The sequence below is a fragment of the Puma concolor genome, chromosome A1 (assembly GCF_028749965.1).
Source record: "Puma concolor isolate L17-30 chromosome A1, mPumCon1.1.hap2, whole genome shotgun sequence".
NCBI classification, from domain to species: Eukaryota; Metazoa; Chordata; class Mammalia; order Carnivora; family Felidae; genus Puma; species Puma concolor.
Genome location: NC_141667.1, coordinates 32,199,111 through 32,222,462, shown reverse-complemented (window position 1 = coordinate 32,222,462; position 23,352 = coordinate 32,199,111). Strand labels below are relative to the sequence as shown.

The 23,352-nt window shown below is 41.5% G+C and overlaps 1 protein-coding gene across 1 annotated transcript in view; it reads left to right on the top strand.

Annotated features, from left to right (window-relative positions):
- C9 (complement C9) overlaps positions 1 to 23,352 on the top strand; it is a 56,435-nt gene that overhangs the window by 2,663 nt on the left and 30,420 nt on the right. Inside the window, exons 2-5 of the mRNA XM_025924942.2 lie at positions 12,385 to 12,490; positions 12,891 to 13,035; positions 13,805 to 13,952; positions 22,104 to 22,242. Of these exons, the coding sequence (XP_025780727.1) occupies positions 12,385 to 12,490; positions 12,891 to 13,035; positions 13,805 to 13,952; positions 22,104 to 22,242 (538 nt within the window). The remainder of the gene's footprint in view (positions 1 to 12,384; positions 12,491 to 12,890; positions 13,036 to 13,804; positions 13,953 to 22,103; positions 22,243 to 23,352) is intronic.

The following is a 23,352-nucleotide window of genomic DNA, read 5'->3' as shown; positions in this document are numbered from 1 at the left end:
AACTTCAACTTGTGTTTGGGGAGTGGGACACAATTTACCCCATAACAGTGACAATAATAGCACTTACTTAATAATGGTTTGTGTGAAAGTTAAATTATATTCCATATATTGTACTTACAACGTCTGTGCCTGGCACATGGTAAAAACTCAGTACATGTGAAATATTCTTTAGAATTATAACTTGCTATTACTTTGATATGCTTTCTGGTTAGTAAAGGGAGGTATAAAGTTCCAGCCAGCCTTCAGGGGATATCATATGGCTGCAGATACTTCATCTGAAGCCACAGCGACAGTGAGTTATTGCTACTGGTGAACTGTTGGGGATATTAAGAATCGTTTGTTTGCAAACATAAGAGTGCCCGTGAGAATAGGTCCTGAGCAGGGCATCATCTCTTCTGTTTCTCAAGGTAGGATAGAAATGTTAAAACCAATGCGTGAGTAGAGTAGTAGCTCATAATACTGGTCTTGGAGCCAGAGGGCTCGAGTTTGATTCCAGGGTCCATAGTTTATTAGCTCTGTGACCCTGGCAAAGTTCTTAATGTCTCTAAATCTGTTCCTCACCTGCAAAATGGGAATGCAAATATGACTTGCTGGGTGAAATTCCTGAGATGATAAAGGCAATATCCCCCGCACAGTGATGGGGAGGCTTTGAGTGCTCCGTGAGTGCAGCTCTCATTATTTTTTTCTTTTTGATTTGTAAATAACAACATGTTTACATGGTTCAAAGACCAACAAATATAATAATATATACATTGAAATGTCTTGAGAGAGATTTGTGTTATTACATATAAAGTACTTAGAATACTACCCCTCTCCCAGTATACCCTGTTCCCACAGGTAACCATCTTTATTAGCTTTCTGTGTATCCTTCCAGAATTTCTTAGTGTAGATTAAAACATAGTTGGGGCGCCTGGGTGGCGCAGTCGGTTAAGCGTCCGACCTCAGCCAGGTCACGATCTCGCGGTCCGTGAGTTCGAGCCCCGCGTCAGGCTCTGGGCTGATGGCTCAGAGCCTGGAGCCTGTTTCCGATTCTGTGTCTCCCTCTCTCTCTGCCCCTCCCCCGTTCATGCTCTGTCTCTCTCTGTCCCAAAAATAAATAAACGTTGAAAAAAAATTAAAAAAAAAAAAAAAAACATAGTGACATATATAATCTTACTCCTCCCCTTTCCTTTACATACTCTTACACTTTGCTTTTTCCTTTTTCCTTTACAATATATCCTAGAAAACCTCTCTGTATCAATTCTCCACACAACTGATCACTTTTCCATTGTGTGGCTATACGCCTCAGATAATCTATCTTTTATTGATTAACACTTAGGTTGTTTCCAATCTCTTGTACTATTAACAGTGTTGCGATGAATACTTTTATTCCTATATCATTTTGCAAGTGGATAGTTGTACCTGAGGATTAACTCCCAGAAGTGATGTAAAGGAGTCAAAAGGAAATCACCTTTGTGACTTTGCTAAAATTGCCCTACGGCCCTGGGAGGTTGGTATTACTTTGCACTTTCCCCAGCAGAGTATGTTTATTTCCCCACAGCCTTGCCAGTTTTTTGATATTTGCCAGTCTCATAGGTGAAAAAATGGTATCTTCAAATAGTTTTAATTTCCCTCTCTCTTTTCTTGTTATTATTTCTTAGTTGAAGTGTAATTGATATACAGTATCCTATTAGATTCAGGTGTACATCATGATGATTTGATGTTTTTATACATTGCAAAAAAATTCCCACAATAAGATTGCACATCCTTTCATATATTTAAAGGCCATATGTATGTTTTTCTTCGTGACTGTCCATATCCTTTGCTCATTTTTTCATTGAGCCTCTTGTCTTTCTCTTATGAATTTCTATGGCCACTTAAAAAACCAGTCTTGGGGCGCCTGGGTGGCGCAGTCGGTTAAGCATCCGACTTCAGCCAGGTCACGATCTCGCGGTCCGTGAGTTCGAGCCCCGCCTCAGGTTCTGGGCTGATGGCTCAGAGCCTGGAGCCTGTTTCCGATTCTGTGTCTCCCTCTCTCTCTGCCCCTCCCCCGTTCATGCTCTGTCTCTCTCTGTCGCAAAAATAAATAAACGTTGGGAAAAAAAAAAATTAAAAAAAAAAAAAAAAAAAAAACCAGTCCTTTGTCTCTGGTAAGAATTAAAAACACTTCCCCAATTTGTCATTTGTATTTTGACTGTATACATGGTGTGTTTTTAGTGTGATTATAATTTTCATATTTATATTACTCTTTATTTTCAAATAATTAAGAAAGAGCACTAGACTGGGAGTTAGAAATCCTGAGAGGGATTTGGTAGGTGGCCCTTGGAGAGGAACTGCCTGAATTTGAATCCTAACCTGGCTATCAAGTACCCTCTGCTGTGTAACTTGAGGAAAATTACTCACCATCTCTGAGGCTCAGTTCATTATCTCTAATGTGCAATAATACTGGTAACATATCTTACAAGGCTGATGTAAAAATTAAGTGAAATAACAAGAATAAAGACTTAGAGGAATTCTGACATAAACTAAGCATTCACAAATGTTAGCAATGATTATTTTTTATGTTTATTTACCTTTAAGAGAGACAGGGAGACAGACTGTGAGTGAGGGAGGGGTAGAGAGAGAGGAAGACACAGAATCCAAAGCAGGCTCCAGGCTCCTCATTATCAGCACAGAGCCCAACGCGGGGCTCGAACTCACGGACCAGGAGATCATGACCTGAGCCAAAGTCAGACATTCAACCGACTGAGTCACCCAGGCGCCCCAAATGTTAGCAATTATTATTCAATTTATTTGAATTAAATTTATCTCAGTAATCTGGACAAATACCCACACCTCTGTTAATGGGAAAGCCAGGCTTAACTCTTAAACTGAAGATATCCAAAATGTCAGTCTTTGTCTTTAATGTTTTTGATATTCATATTCAATACGAGCTAACAGATATTTATTTACCAACTACTATCGGACAAGGATGGTCATTTGTTTATTCATCCATGTAATACAGCAAATATTTACTGGGTTCGTGACATGGGCCAGACATTGGATCAGGAGCTACAGGGTAGTACGAAACATGTCATGGGGGTCTCTGCCCTCACTGGGCTGACAGTCTAGTAAGGAATATAAATAAATAAACAGCAATTGAAGCTCAGCCCGGTTCTCTGAGTGAAGTCCATGGTGTTAAGAGAGGTGGACTCCTATGAGCCTCACCATTCCACTCTGCACTGGCTTCATCTGTCCTGGCCTCCGCAGGGACTTTGCTCCTCTAACTCTCCCTCTCTCTCCTGCATCATCAACATCTCCCTTTGTACCGAATCATTCCCATCAGCATACAGACATGTTGTAACATTTCCCTTAAATGTTGGCTCAGTCCTCCGGCTTACCCCAGACCTACACACTCACATCCAGCCTCATGGTGGGAAATGGCACTTAGATTCAGACAACGCTCACATTTATTTGCACGGTGCACCCTGCTTCCCTTAGCGCAATGTCTGGTTACTTAAGTCAGCATCTCTTGAACATCTAACGGCCCAAACTTAACATGTCCAAAACATACCCACTGATTTGTCTCCCCATCTTCACCCAACCTGCACCACTACTCACTGAGTTACTCAGGTGGTAACCCGGGACTCACCCTTGACTCCTCTGTTCGTATCCTTCCCACGTGTAATCTAACAACACATCTGTTGATATTGTCTTGAAAATATATCCCAAATCTGCCCACTGCTTGCTATCTCCACTGTGACTATTCTCGCCCAAATCAGTATCATTTCTGGCTTGTATCCACCCTTGCCCACACTCCACCAGTCAGCTCTCCATCTGGCAACCAGAGACATTTCTAAATCTTTTGAAAACATAACTCCGGGTGTTACTCCCGGTCTCATACTCCTGTAAGAATTTCCATCAAGCTCAGAATCCAATCCAAACTCCTCACCACAGCTTACAAGGCAGGAGCTGCACCCTACCTGCTTCTCCAGGCACCTCTGCTACCTTGCCTTTTGCTCACGCGGCTCTGTCGCCCTACTTCTGTGCTTCTGACATACCACCCTCAGGGCCTTTGCATTTATTTGCCCCTAGCTTCGAACACTCTTTTTCCAGACACTCACACAGCTTCTCTCTGAATTCATCCAAGTAGCTAATCAAATATCACCTTCTGTTCTGGTCATTTTTGCTGTGTAACAAACCATCCCGAGACGGTTGTTAAAACTATACCAATTATTTTATTGGTTCATGAGTCCAAGGGTTGACTGGGCCCGGTAAAGTGGTTTTCATGGGTATCCCGTGTAGATGTAGTCAGATGGTGGCTGGGCCTGGGATTATTATGATGATCTCTTCACTCATGTGTCTGTCATTTGGGCTGGGAAGACCCAAACAGCTAGGGGCTGGAACAGTTGATTCTCCTTGAGAATCTGTCTCTCTTGCTCTCTCTTTCTGTCTGCTCTCCATGTGGTAGACTCAGGGTAGTCAGTTTTATACATAGTGGGAAAAGGCTCCCAGAGCAAATGTTTTTAAATAAGCCAGCAGAACTTGCATGGTTTTTTCTAACCTAGTCTTAAAAGTCAGGCAGGCTCATTTCAACTGTGTTCCACTCATCAAGGCATTAAGAAAAACACTACCAGCTTCAAAAGGAGAGAACACAGACCCCATTTTTGATGGAAAGAATGACCAAAAAAAAAAAAAAAAAATCGTGAACACGTTTTTAAATCACTACACCTCCTCTGAGAGGGCCCTTTGACTACCCCATATAAGAAACCTCCCTCCCCTACTCCAGCCCCATGGCACTCTATCCACTTACCCTGCTTTATTTTCCTTTACAGTTCATACGTCTTAACTGACACTGCATGTTATATTTGCTGGATCCTCGGTTATTGTTCTCATCCACTAGAATGTAGGCTCCATGATGGCAAGAATATTGTCTTGTAGCCCCAATCACTTAGAACAATTCCTGACACAGAGCAGGCCCTCCATAAAAGTCCTTGAATATAGGCTCACTGGGAGCACACAAAACAAGCTCTTAAATAAGTCTTGGTAGGGGCGCCTGGGTTGCGCAGTCGGTTGAGCATCCGACTTCAGCCAGGTCACCATCTCGCGGTCTGGGAGTTCGAGCCCCGCGTCAGGCTCTGGGCTGATGGCTCAGACCCTGGAGCCTGTTTCCGATTCTGTGTCTCTCTCTCTGCCCCTCCCCCGTTCATGCTCTGTCTCTCTCTGTCCCAAAAATAAATAAACGTTGAAAAAAAAAATTTTATAAAAAAAAAAATAATAAGTCTTGGTAAATCAGGAAAGGTCCTGAAAAAATTAGCATTGGGCACTGCTGTTATATTGTCTTCTCGTCTTGATGAATCGCATGAACTAAGAAAACTGGCAGATCCGTGGGTTAAGAATGCAGTCCTAATTAGCTTATATTTCTCCACTCAGAGGAGCCGCATTGTCTTATTTATTGACAAAAAGATTCCTTCCCACAGCAGGTGTTTTTTCGCCTGGAGTGTGAGCTGCTCCTGGAGGTTTCCTCCTACTAAAGCTGGAAATATTTTATGGCTGGGAGATGGAACCAGGCGTACATCAATGGCCCTTCATTTAATGCATTTCTGGCCCAGAGTTAGACCTCCTGTCATGCTGATATACATCACTTTGATCTGGGAAATGACTTTCAAGCTGAGATTGAAACACTTGGAGATAGGTTTTACTTGATAAACACATTTCATCTAGGAATCCAGACAGTGCTTTACAAATACTTCTCCACTCAGTCTAATAACTCAGCAGGGTGAAAGGCAGGTGATAGGCATTGTACATATACAGCCCTTGAACTACAAGAGATTATCTGCCTAGTGAGTCAGAGGAGCTTGGGAGGGAACGTTAGGCTCAGAAATCCCTATCCAAGAACACTCACCTCCTATCTTAACATTTGCATACTGCATTCATTTCAATAGCCCATTCCTTTGGCACAATCTACTATTTCCTCCTAAAAATTCCCCACAGTCCTGCCATATTTTGCCTCCAAGTATCCAGGTACCTGGTGCATGAAGGGAAAACAGCCAGAAGTTCCCACACTTTTTAACTTATTTTTGCCTAATTTCATATCATTTAGGTTTAAACTTAAAATAGATCCAGGAAAGAAACAAGTTGTCCAATTAATGTGCTTTACCTGGAACTGCTATACTAGGAAGGAAGGAAGGAAGGAAGGAAGGAAGGAAAGTTTTTGTTAACTTTCTGTATCTCAAAATGTCTAAAAATCATTAAACTATTACATCCAAAAATTATTGACTAAGCTATGACCTTTTAAGTCATTTCAAAGAGGCTTTGATTAGTGATGTAAGGGGAGGTAGCATGGGGGACAAGGAAAAATTGCAGTGAATTAGGAGCAGAGAGAGGTAAATTCTCCACCTGGTTTTGCCACTAATGCCCGACTTTGGATAAGTCCTGTAATTCTGGTTTTAGTTTCTCATCTGTAAAAGACAACTAATAACACCTACCAAATTTACCCCTCGGTGGTAGAATGAAAGATTAATAAGAAAATGAGATTTGAAAATTGACTAGTAAAACTAGTAGACATATAGAAGAAACTGCTTAATAAGAAAAAAACACGTTTATTGAATATTGTGGGCTGAATTGTGCCCACCCCCAATTCATATGTCGAAGCCCTAACCTCCAATACCTCAGAAAATGACTGTTTGGGGAGACAGGGTCTTTAAAGAGGTAATCAAGTTAAAATGTGTTCATTGGGCGGGGGGGGGGGGGGGGGGGTTCTGATCCAATGTGACTTATAAAAAGAGTCCTTATGAGAAGAACAAATTTGAACACAGGCCGTAGAGAGGAAAGACCATGTGAAGACACAGGGACAAGATGGCCATTTAGAAGCCAAGGCGAGGCCTCAGAAGAAATCAACCCTGCAGATACCCTGATCTCAGACTTCTAGACTTCAGAAGTGTAAGAAAATAAATTTCTTTTCTTTTTTTTTTTAATTTTTTTTCAACGTTTATTTATTTTTGGGACAGAGAGAGACAGAGCATGAACGGGGGAGGGGCAGAGAGAGAGGGAGACACAGAATCGGAAACAGGCTCCAGGCTCTGAGCCATCAGCCCAGAGCCTGACGCGGGGCTCGAACTCATGGACCGCGAGATCGTGACCTGGCTGAAGTCAGACGCTTAACCGACTGCGCCACCCAGGCGCCCCAATAAATTTCTATTGTTTAAGCCACACAGTCTGTAGTATCTGGTTATGACAGAACCAGTAAACCAACAAATACCCTGTGCCTGATATCTAGAGGGCTGTAAGTCTCCTCCCAAGGCAAGGATGTCATCAAGAGAGTTCCTATGGGGTCATTCATGGGTCATTCATGAGATAAATCCAAATCATGGTCTGGGGGGCAATAAAAGATCAAAGGCAGAGCTCTGTACTGAGTACAGAGTGTGAGTTAAATCTACAAAAAAGAAAAGAAGTTCTTGAGTTAGAAGCTAACAAGGAAGAGAATCGGTGTGATGTGGTGCTGTTTTTCATGCAAAGGATGTTAGAGAACAGTCGATAGGCAATACCAGTATTTTTGGAGCAGGGTCTTGCTACCTATGTGTGAAATAGATGAACCACATTTCTCATCAGCCCCCATCACTGGCTGGGTCCTAGGCTTGCTCAACAAAGGATTCTAACTCATTCTGGAGTATTTGCAGTGGATTTTACCTCCCCATACATGATCCTTCAGTCTGTACTGTACCCTCTGGACTAGTTATTCACTGAAGCTGATCTCATCGGCAGATGAGAAAGATAAAAGTATCATACCCCTGGTCTATCAGTGCAGTTTCTACAACCAAGAGATAATCTCTTTGGGGGAGATGTTAAGACAAAATTCTAATGTGATCATCTGAGTAAGTGATGAATATAAAAAAAAGATAAACAGGAGGAGATAACCTAGTTGAAGGCAACAGGACTAATACTAGAGAAACAAAGTTATTGGAAAGATCCATGCAGACATTAGTAGATAGAACCTAGAGGAATTCCTGAAATTAATGATAAACTACCTCAGTGACATTTTCAGGTTCGTGGTGGCTTCAAGTTTGGGTTCTATTGATATAATGGGTACCCCCAACTAACTTGAATTCTACCCCTTCAGATTCATGAATATCCTCCAGACGTAGCCAAGCATCATTTCCCAACATTGCATGAATATGAGAATCAACTATGGTCCTTTTTTTTTTCTTCCAAGATTTTATTTAAATTCAAATAACTTAACGTATAGTGTAATATTGGTTTTAAGAGTAGAATTTCATGATTCATCACTTACATATATCACATGTGCCCTCCTTAATGTCTTTCACCTGTTTAGCCCATCCCTGCACCCACCTCACATCTAGAAACTCTGTGTGTTCTCTGTAGTGAAGAATCTGTTATGGTTTGTCTCTCTGTTTTTCTCTTATTTTACCTTCCCTTCCCTTCTTCTATGTTCATTTGTTTTGTTTCTTAAATTCCACATATGAGTGAAATCATATGGTATTTCTGTTTCTCTGACTTATTTCCCTTAGCATAATACACTCTAGCTCCATTACCATTGCAAATGGCAAGAATTTCACTCTTTTTGATGGCCAAGTAATATTCCTTTATGCACACACATACCACATCTTCTTTATCCATTCATCAGTTGATGGACATTTGGACTCTTCCCATAATTTGGCTATTATTGATAATGCTGCTGTAAACATTAGGTGCATTGACTGAATATTTTTGTAACATTTGAATGAGTTGTGCAATTGCTGGGTCATGGGTAGCTTTATCTTCAACCTTCTGAGGAACCGCCACACTGTTCTCCAGAATGGTTGCACCAGTTAGCATTCCTATTCCAATAACAAGCTGAACAGGATTCAAAGTTTCCTAGCTCACTGATATTGTTATTTAGAATAAAATCCCTTTTAGATCAGGGATCGTAGTTTTTCTTTTATTTTGTTTTGTTCTTTTTTACACCATTATACCCCTCATGCTTAGCAAATAGAGACAGTTAATAAATATTTGATGAATGGATAAATGAAAGGATGCATGAAGGAATGAGCTAATTAAATGAAATGTATCATTGCAAAAGTGCTTATGATATAATAGAGAACAAGATTATATACAAATAGGGGCAGAGAAAAATAAATTACACGAGGAGTTTAGGGAATGCTCATGGGGAAAGAACACATTATGCCCAAGATGAGATCATGTAATAAGTAGGAAATAGAAGGTCAAAAGGCCTGAAGACATGAGAAAAAGTAGTTTATCTTGGGAACTTCAAGTTCAATGTGGCTAAAGTTTTGATGGAGAAAGTGAGGATGAAGAATGAGGAAGGAGATAGGCTGTACAGAGCTCTCTAGACCATGTGTCCTAGTTTCCCACTACAGCTGTGACAAATTACCACAAATTAGTGGCTTAAAGTGATACAAACATATTATGTTACAGTTCTAAAGGTCAGAAGTCTCAAGTGGGTCTCAGTGGACCAAAATCAGAGTGCTAGCAGGGTTATGTTCCTCTCTGGAGGCCCTAGGGAAGAGCCTTGGTTTTTCCAGCTTCTGGAAGATGCCTACATTCCTTGGTTCATGGTCTCCTTCCTTCCTTACAGCCAGCAATAGCCAGTGGAGTCCCTTTTCATGTTTTGAATTTCTCCTACTTCTTCTTCTGTCTTCATACCTCCCTGGTATGCTCTTCTGCTTTTTAGGAACCCACATGTTTAGAATGAGTTCACCCAGATGATACAGAATAATCTTCTCTTAGTCACACCTGCAAAGTCCCGTCTGCCATGTGAGGTGAACATTCATAGATTCTAGGGATCAGGATGTGGACATCTTTGGGCATCACTATTCGGCCTGCCACACCATGTTAGAAAATTTGGGCTTTATCATAAAAGTGATAGGAAGCGTAAATAAACATTTTCAGAAGGGGAATGATACGATCAAATCCTGCATTTTTAAAAGATCCTTGTGTATGATTTATGGAAACTGGATTAGGGAAAAAAGTATTGTCATCTGGGAGAGATGTAATGTTAGTGTAGAACAGAAAAGTGTCTGGCAGAGATGAAGGGCAAATGGACTTGAGAGTTATTTATGAGACTAAATAACAGGTTTTAGTTGTTGATTAGATACGGAAGATGAGTGGGAGGGTTGCAGGCTAAGACAGACAATATCCAAGTCTCTGGCCAGGGCGACTGCATAAATGGAAGTGCCATTTACCAGGACAATACAGGGCAAGCAGCAGCTTTGAAAGGAGGGGAAAATAATGTATTTGTTTGGAGAATATGGTGAGTTCAATGGGGCATAATGAAATCCAAGTGCAGACATCCAATTGGGAGTTATATCCAAGAGCTTAAAATTCAAGAGAGGTGTCTGGACTGCAGACTTATCTCTCAATGTCATTAGTATGTGCATGGAAACCAAAGCCCTGAGAAAGTGTAGACATTTTTTAAAAGACAGGTTCAAGACAGGGCCTTGAGGAAAAACAGCCTTTCAGAGACTGTCTAAGGAGGAGGAGCCTACATGGTCTAGGAGAACTGGGCAGTATAGAAAGAAGAAATGAAAGGAGTTCAGTATCATTCAGTCCGAGGGAAGAGGCTGTTTTTAAACAGCCAGAATGGCCAACTGCATTGACAGCTGTGAGGAAGTCAATAAGACAGGCACTGAAAGGACCAAGTGTGCCACATAGCTGTCTGTCATCATTGACTCTGGCAAGAGCAATGTCCTTGGGGCAGGAGGGCTGAACGGTGATTGGGAGGTTAGGAGCCGGAGATAGGGTGCAAACTACTCTTTGAAGATAGATAAAAGGAGGAGAGAATTTCAGAGGTAGCTAATGGGACACATAGTGGTGAAAGAGAGGAAACTTTTTTTTTTTTTTTAATGAAAGAGAAACATAAATATGTTTATAACAATTCCTTTAAGAAGCGACATTGTGGAGGGGCACCTGGGTGACTCAGTCGGTTAAGCGTCCGACTTCGGCTCAGGTCACGATCTCACAGTTCGTGAGTTCAAGCCCCGCATCAGGCTCTGTGCTGACAGCTTGGAGCCTGGAGCCTGCTTCGGATTCTGTGTCTCCCTCTCTCTCTGCCCCTCCCCCCGCTCATGCTCTGTCTCTCAAAAATAAACAGTAAAAAAAATTTTTTTTTAAAATAAGAAGTGACATTGTGAAGGACAGGAGGGAAATGGGGGTGCCTGGAAGGGACTCAGAAAGAGTGTTTTATTTGCTTATTCATTTGCTTGTTTCTGCTTAATGGCAAAGACTTGAACACAATATATAACAAATTGAAAAACAGTTGGTAGCAAGGAAGAGTTTTAATGGAGGACAAATACAATTGGTCAAAGTCTCAGAGAAGTGCTGGAATCTGGAGACTCTGTGGAGGGATTGGCCTTACCTAGCCACCCTTCTGGAGTGAGACTGTGCTCTAGAAAGAGTAGGTACCAGTTCAGGGAAGTGGGGGCAGGACATTTATAGGATTCTTGTTCAGTGGCTTTTGCTTTTGTTTCCTTTTCTTCTTTCTTTCTTTCTTTCTTTCTTTCTTTCTTTCTTTCTTTCTTTTTTTCTTTCTTTCTTCTTTCTTTCTTTCTTTCTTTCTTTCTTTCTTTCTTTCTTTCTTTCCTTCTTTCTTTCTCTCTTTCTTTCTTTCATTGAATGATATAGTAATCCAAGGAGGTGTTGCAACCAGAAGAGATCCAAATAGTGAACAGAAGAAGAAAGAAATGTTCAAAGCCAGAAAAACGCTGCTGAGCTTTGGGTCTAGAGGGAGGAGGGGAAGGCTACAAGTGCCAAAATATATGCCTTAAAATCCATTACGGTAAGGGGTAAGTCCTGAAGCGGAGAGTGAAGTGGTCGGGCTTGCAGTTTAGGACACTCACGGTGCAGCGGGAGGAGGTCTTCGTCTACCAGGTGCAAGCTCCCAGAGTGCCTGGGCCCCCTGGCTGGAATTTTCAAGAGAACCAGGTCACCAGAGGCTTTCTCAGACTCTGGGGGATGCAAAGTGAAACAAGGTGCTTCACTGAGTTCATAAGTTGTTTGGAAATAAGTGACTAATCCGTGTAAAACAGGTAGCGGGAAGACCTGCTGGTCTTCCTCATCACCATTGTTTTCAATACAATTTATTGTCAAATTGGTTTCCATCCAGCACCCGGTGCTCATCCCAACAGGTGCCCTCCTCAGTGCCCGTCACCCACTTTCTCCTCATCACCATGATTCCAGGCATCGTTAGATTCAAAGTTAAATTACAAAGCTGTACGAGAATTCAACAACAAAACCAGTTGAAAATACAAAGCAGCATGTGATCAAATGTCAAATGAGAGATATGGTAAACGGATACGTCCTTTGATTTTACAAGGCAGAAAAGTAGTAAAGAAATTAGACTGGCTTGTGAAGGCTTCTTGGAAACAGGCACATGTCATGCCACGAAGTTGACGCATTCTGTTGTCTTAGTTTTACCCCAGAGACCGGACAAGAGAATGAGACACCACTTCCGATAGACTGCAGAATGAGTTCCTGGAGCGAATGGTCAGTGTGTGACCCTTGCCTCAAACAAATGGTAAGTATTCATTGTCATTCCCTCGGCTGATGTCCCCAAATGGAAACTGGGTTGCCGGTATCCCCAGGAAAAGGACTGGAGGGAGGGAGCCCCCCAGCTGAATTCCAAACTGAGATGGAAAGATGGATATCTAAAGGGAAGAGTCTCATCCTGCTCGGAAATCTGAATGTGGTGGATAGTACTAAATGAGCGTCACAAGGAACCAGATTCTGCAGGAGAGACTGCCGACCCTAGAACGCCAGGTGTCACTGTCACAAGCATTAGTGACTGCTTTTAGGGCTTCCATCGTAAAACCATAGACTCATCTGGGAGTAGAAGGCTACAGTGCTGTGGATGCAGTTTTAGACGTTATTCCTTTTTGGCGTTAGAAATTCTAATGTTTCCAGCTGGTTTTGTGCAGTTTCGTTCAAGGAACATTGAGGCCTTTGGGCAATTTAAGGGACAAAAGTGCGTGGATGCTGTGGGAGACAGAAGACTGTGTGAGCCTACTGAGCCCTGCAGAGACCTGGAGGAAGACTGTGGGAATGAGTTTAAATGTGGCACAGGTAATCCTTGCATCCTCCTTGCTCATTGTGGGCTTCTGTGTGCACTCATGAGCAGAAAAAAAACACGTCTGCTTTGACACGCTAATGGTTGCAAGTGTAAAAGGGCCACCTATAAATGTTGTACAAAGAATTCAAATGTATGCACATTCCCTCCCCTCTGTCATTAAAGTATACTTGATAACTTCAGGAAGAGAGGACATTTGGCATTAGACACACAGTATCTTTTTTTTTCTTTTTTAAATATAATTTATTGTCAAGTTAGGTAACATACAGTTTATACAGTGTGATCTTGGCTTCAGGAGTAGATTCCCATGATTCATTGCTTACATACAACACCCGGTGCTCATCCCGACAAGTGCCCTCCTCAGTGCCCATCACCCATTTTCCCCTCCCTCCCCCCTTCAACCCTGTTTGTTCTCTGGATTTAAGAGTCTCTTATGGTTTGCCTCCCTCTCTGTTTGAAACTATTTTCCTCTTCCCCTCCCCCATGATCCTCTGTTAAGTTTCCACATATGAGTGAAAACGTATGATATCTGTCTTTCTCTAGCTGACTTATTTCACTTAGCATAATACCTTCCATTTCCATCCACGTTGTTGCAAATGGCAAGATTTAACGCTATCAACAATAGCCAAATTATAGAAAGAGCCCAAATGTCCATCAACTGATGAATGGATAAAGAAGATGTGGTTTATATATACAATGGAATACTACTTGGCAATGAGAAAGAATGAAATCTTGCCACAGTGTCTTTCTTGATTTTGATTGCAGGCAGATGCATAAAGAGGCGACTTCTGTGTAATGGTGACAATGACTGCGGGGACTTTTCAGATGAGGATGATTGTGAAAGTGATCCCCGTCCTCCCTGCCGTGACAGAGTAGTGGAAGAATCCGAACTGGCCCGGACAGCAGGCTATGGGTCTGTACTTGGCTTAAATGTTTCTCCTTGAGGATGAAAGTGACCTCTATCTCCCCTGCTGTGCTGGGATGACGGAGGGTCTGAGTTAGAGAGTAGCTCATGGGTCCGCTTTCTGTTTGAATTATGCTTGAGCTTGAAAGAAGGTAAAGTGCTGCATCAGTATCTCCAGATAATTTGGACACGCTGTCCAGCCTTAGTAGGGGGTCCATAGAATCAGGATGATAGGTGATTATTTGAGTCCAACAGGAGATGAAGCACCTCATTTATGAACCTCTGGAAGGCCATAGCAATGTTAAAGTGATATGTTAACACTTGAAATTGAAATCGCCTGTGGTTGGTCTGGCAATTCAATTCAAATATTTGAATTGTCAGCAAGGCTGCCTTCCACTGGAACTTGTCCCGGATCTACACCTGGTTGTAAGTTCTCAGGAGTTTCCTGCCTTGTAGAGTTGACCCAGGAGGAATAGGGCAGAATAATCAGTTCTGATGCCTGATGGCAATGGTGTTGAGACTCTGGTTCTCATTACAAGATGAAGTTCCATCCATGTTCTACATAGGAGCTCTGGGCAGCTAAGCTCAGGTGAGAAGTCTTGGACAGTTTAGAACTCAGAGTTCTGCAGAATAAGGACCTTTACCCAGAGATCTGTGCCCTAGGAATTAGAAAAATGACATAAGCCCCACGTGCTATCCTGTTCCAAATAGAGGACACCCCAGGAATGTCTACAGCATACTTTCCAATTGTGGTTCTGAGCTTTCTTCAGTGAAGGTACTTGCGGTGGATTTGTTGGCAAATTGTACTCAACGAGACAGCTGTTCCCACATCCAGTGGTGCATTGACAGAGATGGCACATGGCTCTGTTTCGTTGCCTGTAGTGCAATGTGTCTTATCAACCTCGTAATCCCAGTGCCTGGTTCATCATAGGCACTCATTAAATACTGGTGGGTAGATATATAGAGGAATTAATTAATTGATTGATTAATGAAAATAAGTGCTTCTAAAATACTGTCAACTGGCATCAGGTAAGATTGAAACTGGGTACCTGGAAACTCAGGTTCAGGACTCGAGTCCTGGAAATGGGGATAGGGAGAGGCAAGAAGAAGATGTGGGTGACGGTAAAAGCAAGAGGAGGAACTAAGGTACTGGTTCTCGACCAGAGGCGATTTTTTTTTCCCAGAGGACATTTAGCAATGTCCGGAAACTATTTTGCTGGTCACAACAGTGGGGTATGGGATGGAGGACCCAGGGGGTGAGGGAGCCCTGCTGATATTCAGTGGGTAGAGGCCTTGGATGATGCTAACCATCCTGCAGTGCACAGGACCCACAATGTCATTGGTGCTCAGACTGAGACCTTATACCAAGGCAGGGGGCAGTTCCTAAGGTAAGACCCCTGCATCGGTTTGGCTACAAGTGGAGACGTCTTCTCTCTCTAAACCAGATGGAACTTGTGCTTGTTGAATCACAGTAAGGAAAAAAGTCCAGGAAACCAAGAGTCAGGCGCCAGATAAAACATTTCACACATCCTCTATTCACTTTATGAAATCTTGTCCTAGCAGCATTCAACTATTGCCCACTAATACTAAGTGTCTTTGCCTTTAGCCTAAAGGTAGGAGTCTTGAGTCCAATGTATAATAGTTTTTGTCTCCAGACTCAGGAGGTTATTTTAACAATTGTTAGTAAATGGTATGGGGGTTGTCTGCAACCTTATAACCAGATTACTGTATGCTCCAGTGAGTTCTGACTCTTCTTGCTGTTTTCTTCAAGGAGATACTGTGAGCCCCTGGTGAAAGTCCATTGTCACTTTGTTTTGTTTTGTTGTAGATCCAAGAAACAGTTTTCTCTCTAATCTAAACAGATGGGCTTGAAGGTGGGCATTGCATATGTTATGTATTTTCTCACAAGGCAAATTTACACCCTGTCTTATAAAAGGCTACAGAAATTGTAGCCCACTTAGCTGAAAAACAATCATTCATAATCTATTGGTTTTCTTTGCTCAGAGAAAAGAAAAATTTCATATAAAACATTTGTAGGAAGTTATATGATGAGGCATTCCAGAGAGCTGGCTGGGACTCCCTAAATACATCATGCTTTACCACCGTAAGGCCTGACGGAAGGGAACGTCAGAGGGCTGACTGTTCGAGACCAAGAAAGAGGGTGGGGCCCCAGCTACGGGAGAAGGTTGGCTGCAGAGGTGGAAAATGAGGTTGGTCCCCATAGAATAAGTCCACCAGCATTTTTTAATTAAATTCCCTACTACCATGAACAATAACCTGTAACTAATTTAGGCTTCATAAAGCCTATTACTCTCCAACAGCTTTCATTTGCATAATACTTTGAACTTTTCAGCACCTTTTTCTACGTTGTTTCTCTTTAGCTTTGCATAATAATCCTGTGAGGCTGTCAGGGGAGTTATTATATTCATTTTACAGATAAAAACTGAGTGAAGCAAATAAAACCAGTTTAGTCTCTTTAGATTCTAGCAGAACTCTTTAGTCTCTAGTGGAACTGAAACCCACATTTCTCTTTTATAAAACTAGATTTGTTTCACCATCACCCTGGCCTTCTGTCCACATGCTCATCATGCCACCCACATCACCATCACTGCAAAGCCCATGAATCAACACTTTATCTTCAAAGTAAAACTAACCTGGGGCGCCTGGGTGGCGCAGTCGGTTAAGCGTCCGACTTCAGCCAGGTCACGATCTCGCGGTCCGGGAGTTCGAGCCCCGCGTCAGGCTCTGGGCTGATGGCTCAGAGCCTGGAGCCTGTTTCCGATTCTGTGTCTCCCTCTCTCTCTGCCCCTCCCCCCGTTCATGCTCTGTCTCTCTCTGTCCCAAAAATAAATAAACGTTGAAAAAAATAAAAAAAATAAAAAAAAAAAAAAACAAAGTAAAACTAACCTTAGAAAATGAAACTCCTTAGGTAGCTATTTATTACCCACATTTTTGAATTAAGAATATTGAAGAATAGTATAAATCAGTAATTAATATTTAAGAAGAGTTTCCAAAATGACATGCTTTATTAGATTTGAGATATTCTTCAATCCCATTAATGTTGCATGTTTATTTACGATGTATCTCCATTATTCTTCTAAGGGCCTAATGGGATATATTGAATAGAGGTAATAGGAGTGAACACCCTAGTCAGAGCAACATGCTTGTAAACTGCTTCTACACAGTCCAATCTGGAAACTCTCACTGAGCCTTATCAGCAGTCATACACAGCCAGATTCTTTTACACATGAAAGTCACAAGTCACTACCTACAGTCCTTAACTTATATGTGTTTTTCATTTGAAGGACTCCCACTTAAATTCTTAATGCCAAGAGAATTCCCTTGTATCACAAATGTTTCCGCCTCTTGCCTTGTAGGCATCTGAGATTCTCCAGAAGTGTTTAGGGAAATCCCCAGCTCATCTTGCATTCATTGAAAAAATATAAATCCAAACCATCTGTAAATGATGTACAGCATGCAATGAATTACTTTTTTTTTTTTTTAATGTGCTCTAAGCATAATACCACTTCTGTGGAAGGATCTTTGTTTTCTGTTTACCTGGTAAATTGGAACCGTCTATGGTTCTAGATGCTGGCGTGAAAACAGGCACCTCTAGGTGCTGACAAAATATACATGCTTTTTTTAATTTCCCAGGCGATGACATTCCATCCATGAGAAGTTTTCATGTTTCTTGGCTGAAAAAAAAGTTGGCTCATTCTAGACTAGACTGGCTGTCTCTGTAGTAGTGGAACCAAGTCAAAAGTTTTGAAACATTTCTTCCTTAGTTGTGCTTTAGACTGTGGATCAGCTTCATTGTAACTTTCCAGATGGATGCAGCCAACTAGTCGATTTGCTGTTCTGTAAAACAAAACCTACAAAGTGGGGTATGCGTACCATGGGGTGCAAAAAAGACTTTCTAAGGGGCAGGTAAGTTTTCACATAGTAGTTTCCTCAACTATTAGTGGCTTAACTACTCTATTGGACTGACAGGAAATCTTCGATTCCATACATATATATTGTTCATAAACTTGATAAGCTTAACAACTCCGTGGCATTCAGGTTATCAAACCCATTCTCCCCTTTCATCTCCCCTTTTAAAATCACTGAGCTTTCGGGGCGCCTGGGTGGCGCAGTCGGTTAAGCGTCCGACTTCAGCCAGGTCACGATCTCGCGGTCCGTGAGTTCGAGCCCCGCGTCGGGCTCTGGGCTGATGGCTCAGAGCCTGGAGCCTGTTTCCGATTCTGTGTCTCCCTTTCTCTCTGCCCCTCCCCCGTTCATGCTCTGTCTCTCTCTGTCCCAAAAAAGAAATAAACGTTGAAAAAAAAAAAAAATTTTTAAATCACTGAGCTTTCACTTTCCAAAAGGAGAATACACCCCTTACCCAACTAAATTTTACCGTGTGGAAGAACCAAGAAACGTCTCCAAATATTGCTGCTCAGTTGGGCTCCAACGCCTTGTAAGTCAACTGGTCTCTCACTCTTTTTATCAACAACACTGAAAGATATTCTAATCAATTGTCAGACAATGGGCTATGAAAATAATTTTTAATGAAAAACTAGTCTGTGACCTTTTTTTGGCATACATCTCAGAAGATCAAAGAATCAAGTGACATTGCCATGGCAAAATTCCTTCTATTCTTATCTACTTATGTACATGAGTAAAGTTTCTCAGCATTTACATCTATAAAAATAGAAAGTAGGAATACAGTTGATCATGAATCTTGTCTTTTTCTAGCAATAATATTCACCCACAAGGGCAGGAACTCATCAATTAATTTAAAAAGAAGTCCCATTCATTTCACTGAGACACCATTCCCCCCCCCCGCAATTACTTATGTTTATTTCTTTAAAATTTTTAATACTTATATATACTGATAATAATAATAATTCAATCCAGAGGAACTTTTAATTACTTAGACCCTATGGTCAAAAGGTATCTTGAAATTTTAGAAATTTCACTTAATATCTTTTTAGTACAGGAAAGTATAAAAAAGTAATCAATTAAAATTTCCAAGATATCTGCACTGCAAAGGAAACAATCAACAAAACTAAAAGGCAACCGATGGAATGGGAAAAGGTATTTGCAAATGACATATCAGACAAAGGGCTAGTATCCAAAATCTATAAAGAACTCACCAAACTCCACACCCAAAAAACAAATAATCCAGTGAAGAAATGGGCAGAACACATGAATGGACACTTTTCTAAAGAAGACATCCAGATGGCCAACAGGCACATGAAAGATGCTCAACCTCACTCCTCATCATGGAAATACAAATCAAAACAACACTGAGATACCACCTCATGCCAGTCAGAGTGGCTAAAATGAACAAATCAGGAGACTATAGATGCTGGAGAGGATGTGGAGAAACGGGAACCCTCTTGCACTGTTGGTGGGAATGCAAACTGGTGCAGCTGCTCTGGAAAACAGTGTGGAGGTTCCTCAAAAAATTAAAAATAGATCTACCCTATGACCCAGCAATAGCACTACTAGGAATTTACCCAAGGGATACAGGAGTGCTGATGCATAGAGGCACTTGTACCCCAATATTTATAACAGCACTTTCAACAATGTTCATCAACTGACGAAGGATAAAGAAGATATGGTTTATATATACAATGGAATACTACTTGGCAATGAGAAAGAATGAAATCTGGCCTTTTGTAGCAACGTGGATGGAACTGGAGAGTGTTGTGCTAAGTGAAATAAGTGAAATAAGTCATACAGAGAAAGACAGATACCATATGTTTTCACTCATATGTGGATCCTGAGAAACTTAACAGAAGACCATGGGGGAGGGGAAGGGGAAAAAAAAGTTACAGAGAGGGAAGGAGTCAAACCATAAGAGACTCTTAAATACTGAGAACAAACTGAGGGTTGATGGGTGGGGGGAGGGGAAAGTGGGTGATGGGCATTGAGGAGGGCACCTGTTGGGATGAGCACCGGGTGTTGTATGGAAACTAATTTGACAATAAATTATATAAATAAAAAAAAAAATTCTTGGGGCGCCTGGGTGGCGCAGTCGGTTAAGCGACCGACTTCAGCCAGGTCACGATCTCGCAGTCCGTGAGTTCGAGCCCCGCATCGGGCTCTGGGCTGATGGCTCAGAGCCTGGAGCCTGTTTCCGATTCTGTGTCTCCCTCTCTCTCTGCCCCTCGCCCGTTCGTGCTCTGTCTCTCTCTGTCCCAAAAATGAATAAACGTTGGAAAAAAAAATTAAAAAAAAAAAAAATTCCAAGCTAAAATAACATCACATTAGATGAAAATTCTGTGGAATTGGAATAGAAATATGGATTCAAGAATAAAAAGGGGTAAGTGCATATGAACAATCTTTGTATCTTTCACTCATTGTGCAGTGAACCTAAAACTTCTCTGAAAAATAAATTGTCTTTAAAAAAAAAAAGGAATCAAAAAGAATATCATAAACTGTCTGGTTGCTAAAGATATATAAACATTGCAGTGATTTGATACCCACCCAATACTATGGCATTTCATTGGATTTATTTTAAAAAGAGACAAAACAATTGTATTTTAAGGTGTAAATAAATATTTGTAGCCTGCTGAGAAATTATACCCTTTGCAACTACTCAAACTTAAGATGAAAAACTTTTTAAGTTTTTTTTTTATGTTTTGCTTATTTTTGAGAGAGAGAGAGACAGAGAGAAAGACAGAGCGTGAGCAGGGGAGGGCAGAGAGAGAGAAGGAAACAGAATATGAAGCAGGCTCCAGGCTCTGAGCTTTCAGCACAGAGCCTGATGCAGGGCTTGAACTCACCAGCCATGAGATCGTGACCTGAGCCGAAGTTGGATGTTCAACCGACTGAGCCACCTAGGCACCCCAAGATGAAAAATTTTATATATCAAGCTAAAATTGTGCAGGCAGGCTGAGTTGGACATCATCTTTTATAGAGTAAACAAGCAGAAAATCTGGACACTTCTACGTGAAATCATGCCATACACATTTCCACCTCCATGCTTTTATGCACACCATTCCTCCTGCCCTTGCATCCCCATCCTTCAAAACCCAAGTCAAATCCTACTTCTTCTAAAACTCTATTTATGACCCTGAAATGGGGTTTCTTCCTGTCGGGAACCTGTGTAGCACTTACCTGTGCTGCTCATTTGGCACATGTGTATTCGTCTTTGGATTATTTTGTTTTAAAGTTTATTTACTTATTTTGAGAAATCACACACAAGCGGGGTAGGGGCAGAGAGAGAGAGAGAGAGCGAATCCCAAAAGTTTGGGTCGTGGTCTAGAGAAATGGAAGAATTTCTGCTTTTGTGTCAAACTCAGTTACAACTATGCAGATCAAACCTCCGTCTTGGCCTCCTTGGTCTAGAACCCCATATTCCAGAGGCAGTCTAGATAGCAATGACTGTTCCTCCAATAAACAGAAGTGTTCTTCTCAGAGAATGCTTCTTGTTCATACGTTGCTTTGAGCCCTACAACTCAAACTTAACTTCTTTTAAGTTAAATAAGGTTTCTATTTCTGAATTGAACCTTTCCAAATAAAAATATTTTGCTGGGAGGAAAAAGTAGAATTTTTGAGAATGCCTTGTCAGGATGCTGAAATTTTTGTGTTTCCCTTTGGAAAATATAATAGAGATGATATAAGACTGGAGGGAATGAGGTTCTTGACAAGCAGTGAGGCAGATGGAGGAAAAAGCTTAAGTTTAAAAGAGCATGGGGAGAGAAAGAGCCCCAATGTTGATTCGTAGATTAAAAATTACATGCATATGTTATACTGCCCCCCTGAGATGCTCTGTTCTCAAATAATTTAAATAGGTGGTATTACAGAGTTGGCTCTTAGTTCACTAAGGGAAGTTAGCTGAGAGTTACAACACTGGGGTTAAGACTCTAGGAGCCAGATGGTCCCATGCTCCCTACTTACTGCATATCTTTCATTGTAGTCTCCACAGTGCCGAGGTTGCCTGGAAGTTTATAAGGTCTTCCTAAGGTGTGCTTCCTGCCAGAGATGTAAAGCAGAAGTGAGCAGGCTCTTGCTTCTGTTCCTGATTATATCACGCATATGTTGGGGGCAGCGGGGGGCGGGGGGGGGGGGGTAGGCTGAGCCAAAGCTCTCTCTTTCCCCAGCTACAGAGGACTGCCTTGCATTAGCTCCTGGTATCGCCATACCTAACGCTACTCTGTTCATTCTCAGCATCAACATCTTAGGGATGGATCCCCTAAGCACACCTTTTGACAATGAGTTCTACAATGGATTCTGTGACCGGGTTCGGGACGGAAATACCTTGGTCTACTACCGCAGGCCCTGGAACGTGGCTTCTCTGGCCTATGAAGTAAGTCTCAGAAGCGACCACATTGCCCAACTTTTAGCTGAAAAGCCACTTCAATAAGTTTAACACTAAATAATTTGAAAAGTCCAGTGGAATAAGAATTTGATGTGAATATAAGACTGACTTAAAGAAAAAGGGGTGTGGCTTCAATCTCTTTTGAAAACACACGGTGGTCTACAGCCAATCCTCAGTAATGTGCACATAGCAATAGAGTTTTGGCAAATACCTAGACCCCATAAAGAGAATCATCTAAGATCCTGATAAAACTAAAAACTAAATTAATGCTGATTTAAGTACTGGGTACACTGCTTGCATGCTCTTCAAGACCATTTTTTTGCTAGCCTACCAGTGAAAACCCATCTTTATATTCCCTTTGGTAAAGCCTGCTTGACTAATGTGAATGGCTCTTTTCACTAACCTCACACCTCTCTAGCTCCTGTAAAGCTATTTCTTAAAATGACTTTTACTCTACACAATGCCACCCCAAATGTAATCATCTTCCTAAGAGTCACCTAAATTCTCTAGAACCATCACAAACTGGACCTGTCCATTTAAAAGATTAGTATTTATCTGGGGCACCTGGGTGGTTCAGTTGGTTGAGCATCCAACTTCGGCTCAGGTCATGATCTCGCAGTCTGTGAGTTCGAGCCCTCTGTCGGGCTCTGTGCTGACAGCTCAGAGCCTGGAGCCTGCTTCTGGATTCTGTGTCTCCCTCTCTCTCTGCCCCTCCCCTGCCCATGCGCGCGCTCTCTCTCTCTCTCTCTCTCAAAAATAAATAAACATTTTAAAAATTTTTAAATAAATAAAAGATTAGTATTTATCACCTTTAGAGAGACTTGATCTAAGCAAGATATAATAAAGAACAATAATTGGCTTATTCTCAACCAGAAGTGACAACAATTTGTTTTCTTAAATGGTCTCATGCGTGACCCATAAAGTTTGCTTTATTCAGTTTTCACAGAGTCCTTTATTACTATTGTTACAATGGTTTCAAAAACACATACACTTTTAAATGAATACAGTTGATATTTCTATTATTTTTAACAATGTTTAAAACAATACCTACCCATTGTAACCTGAAGTGATCATGCTTTCCCATAAATACTAAAGAGT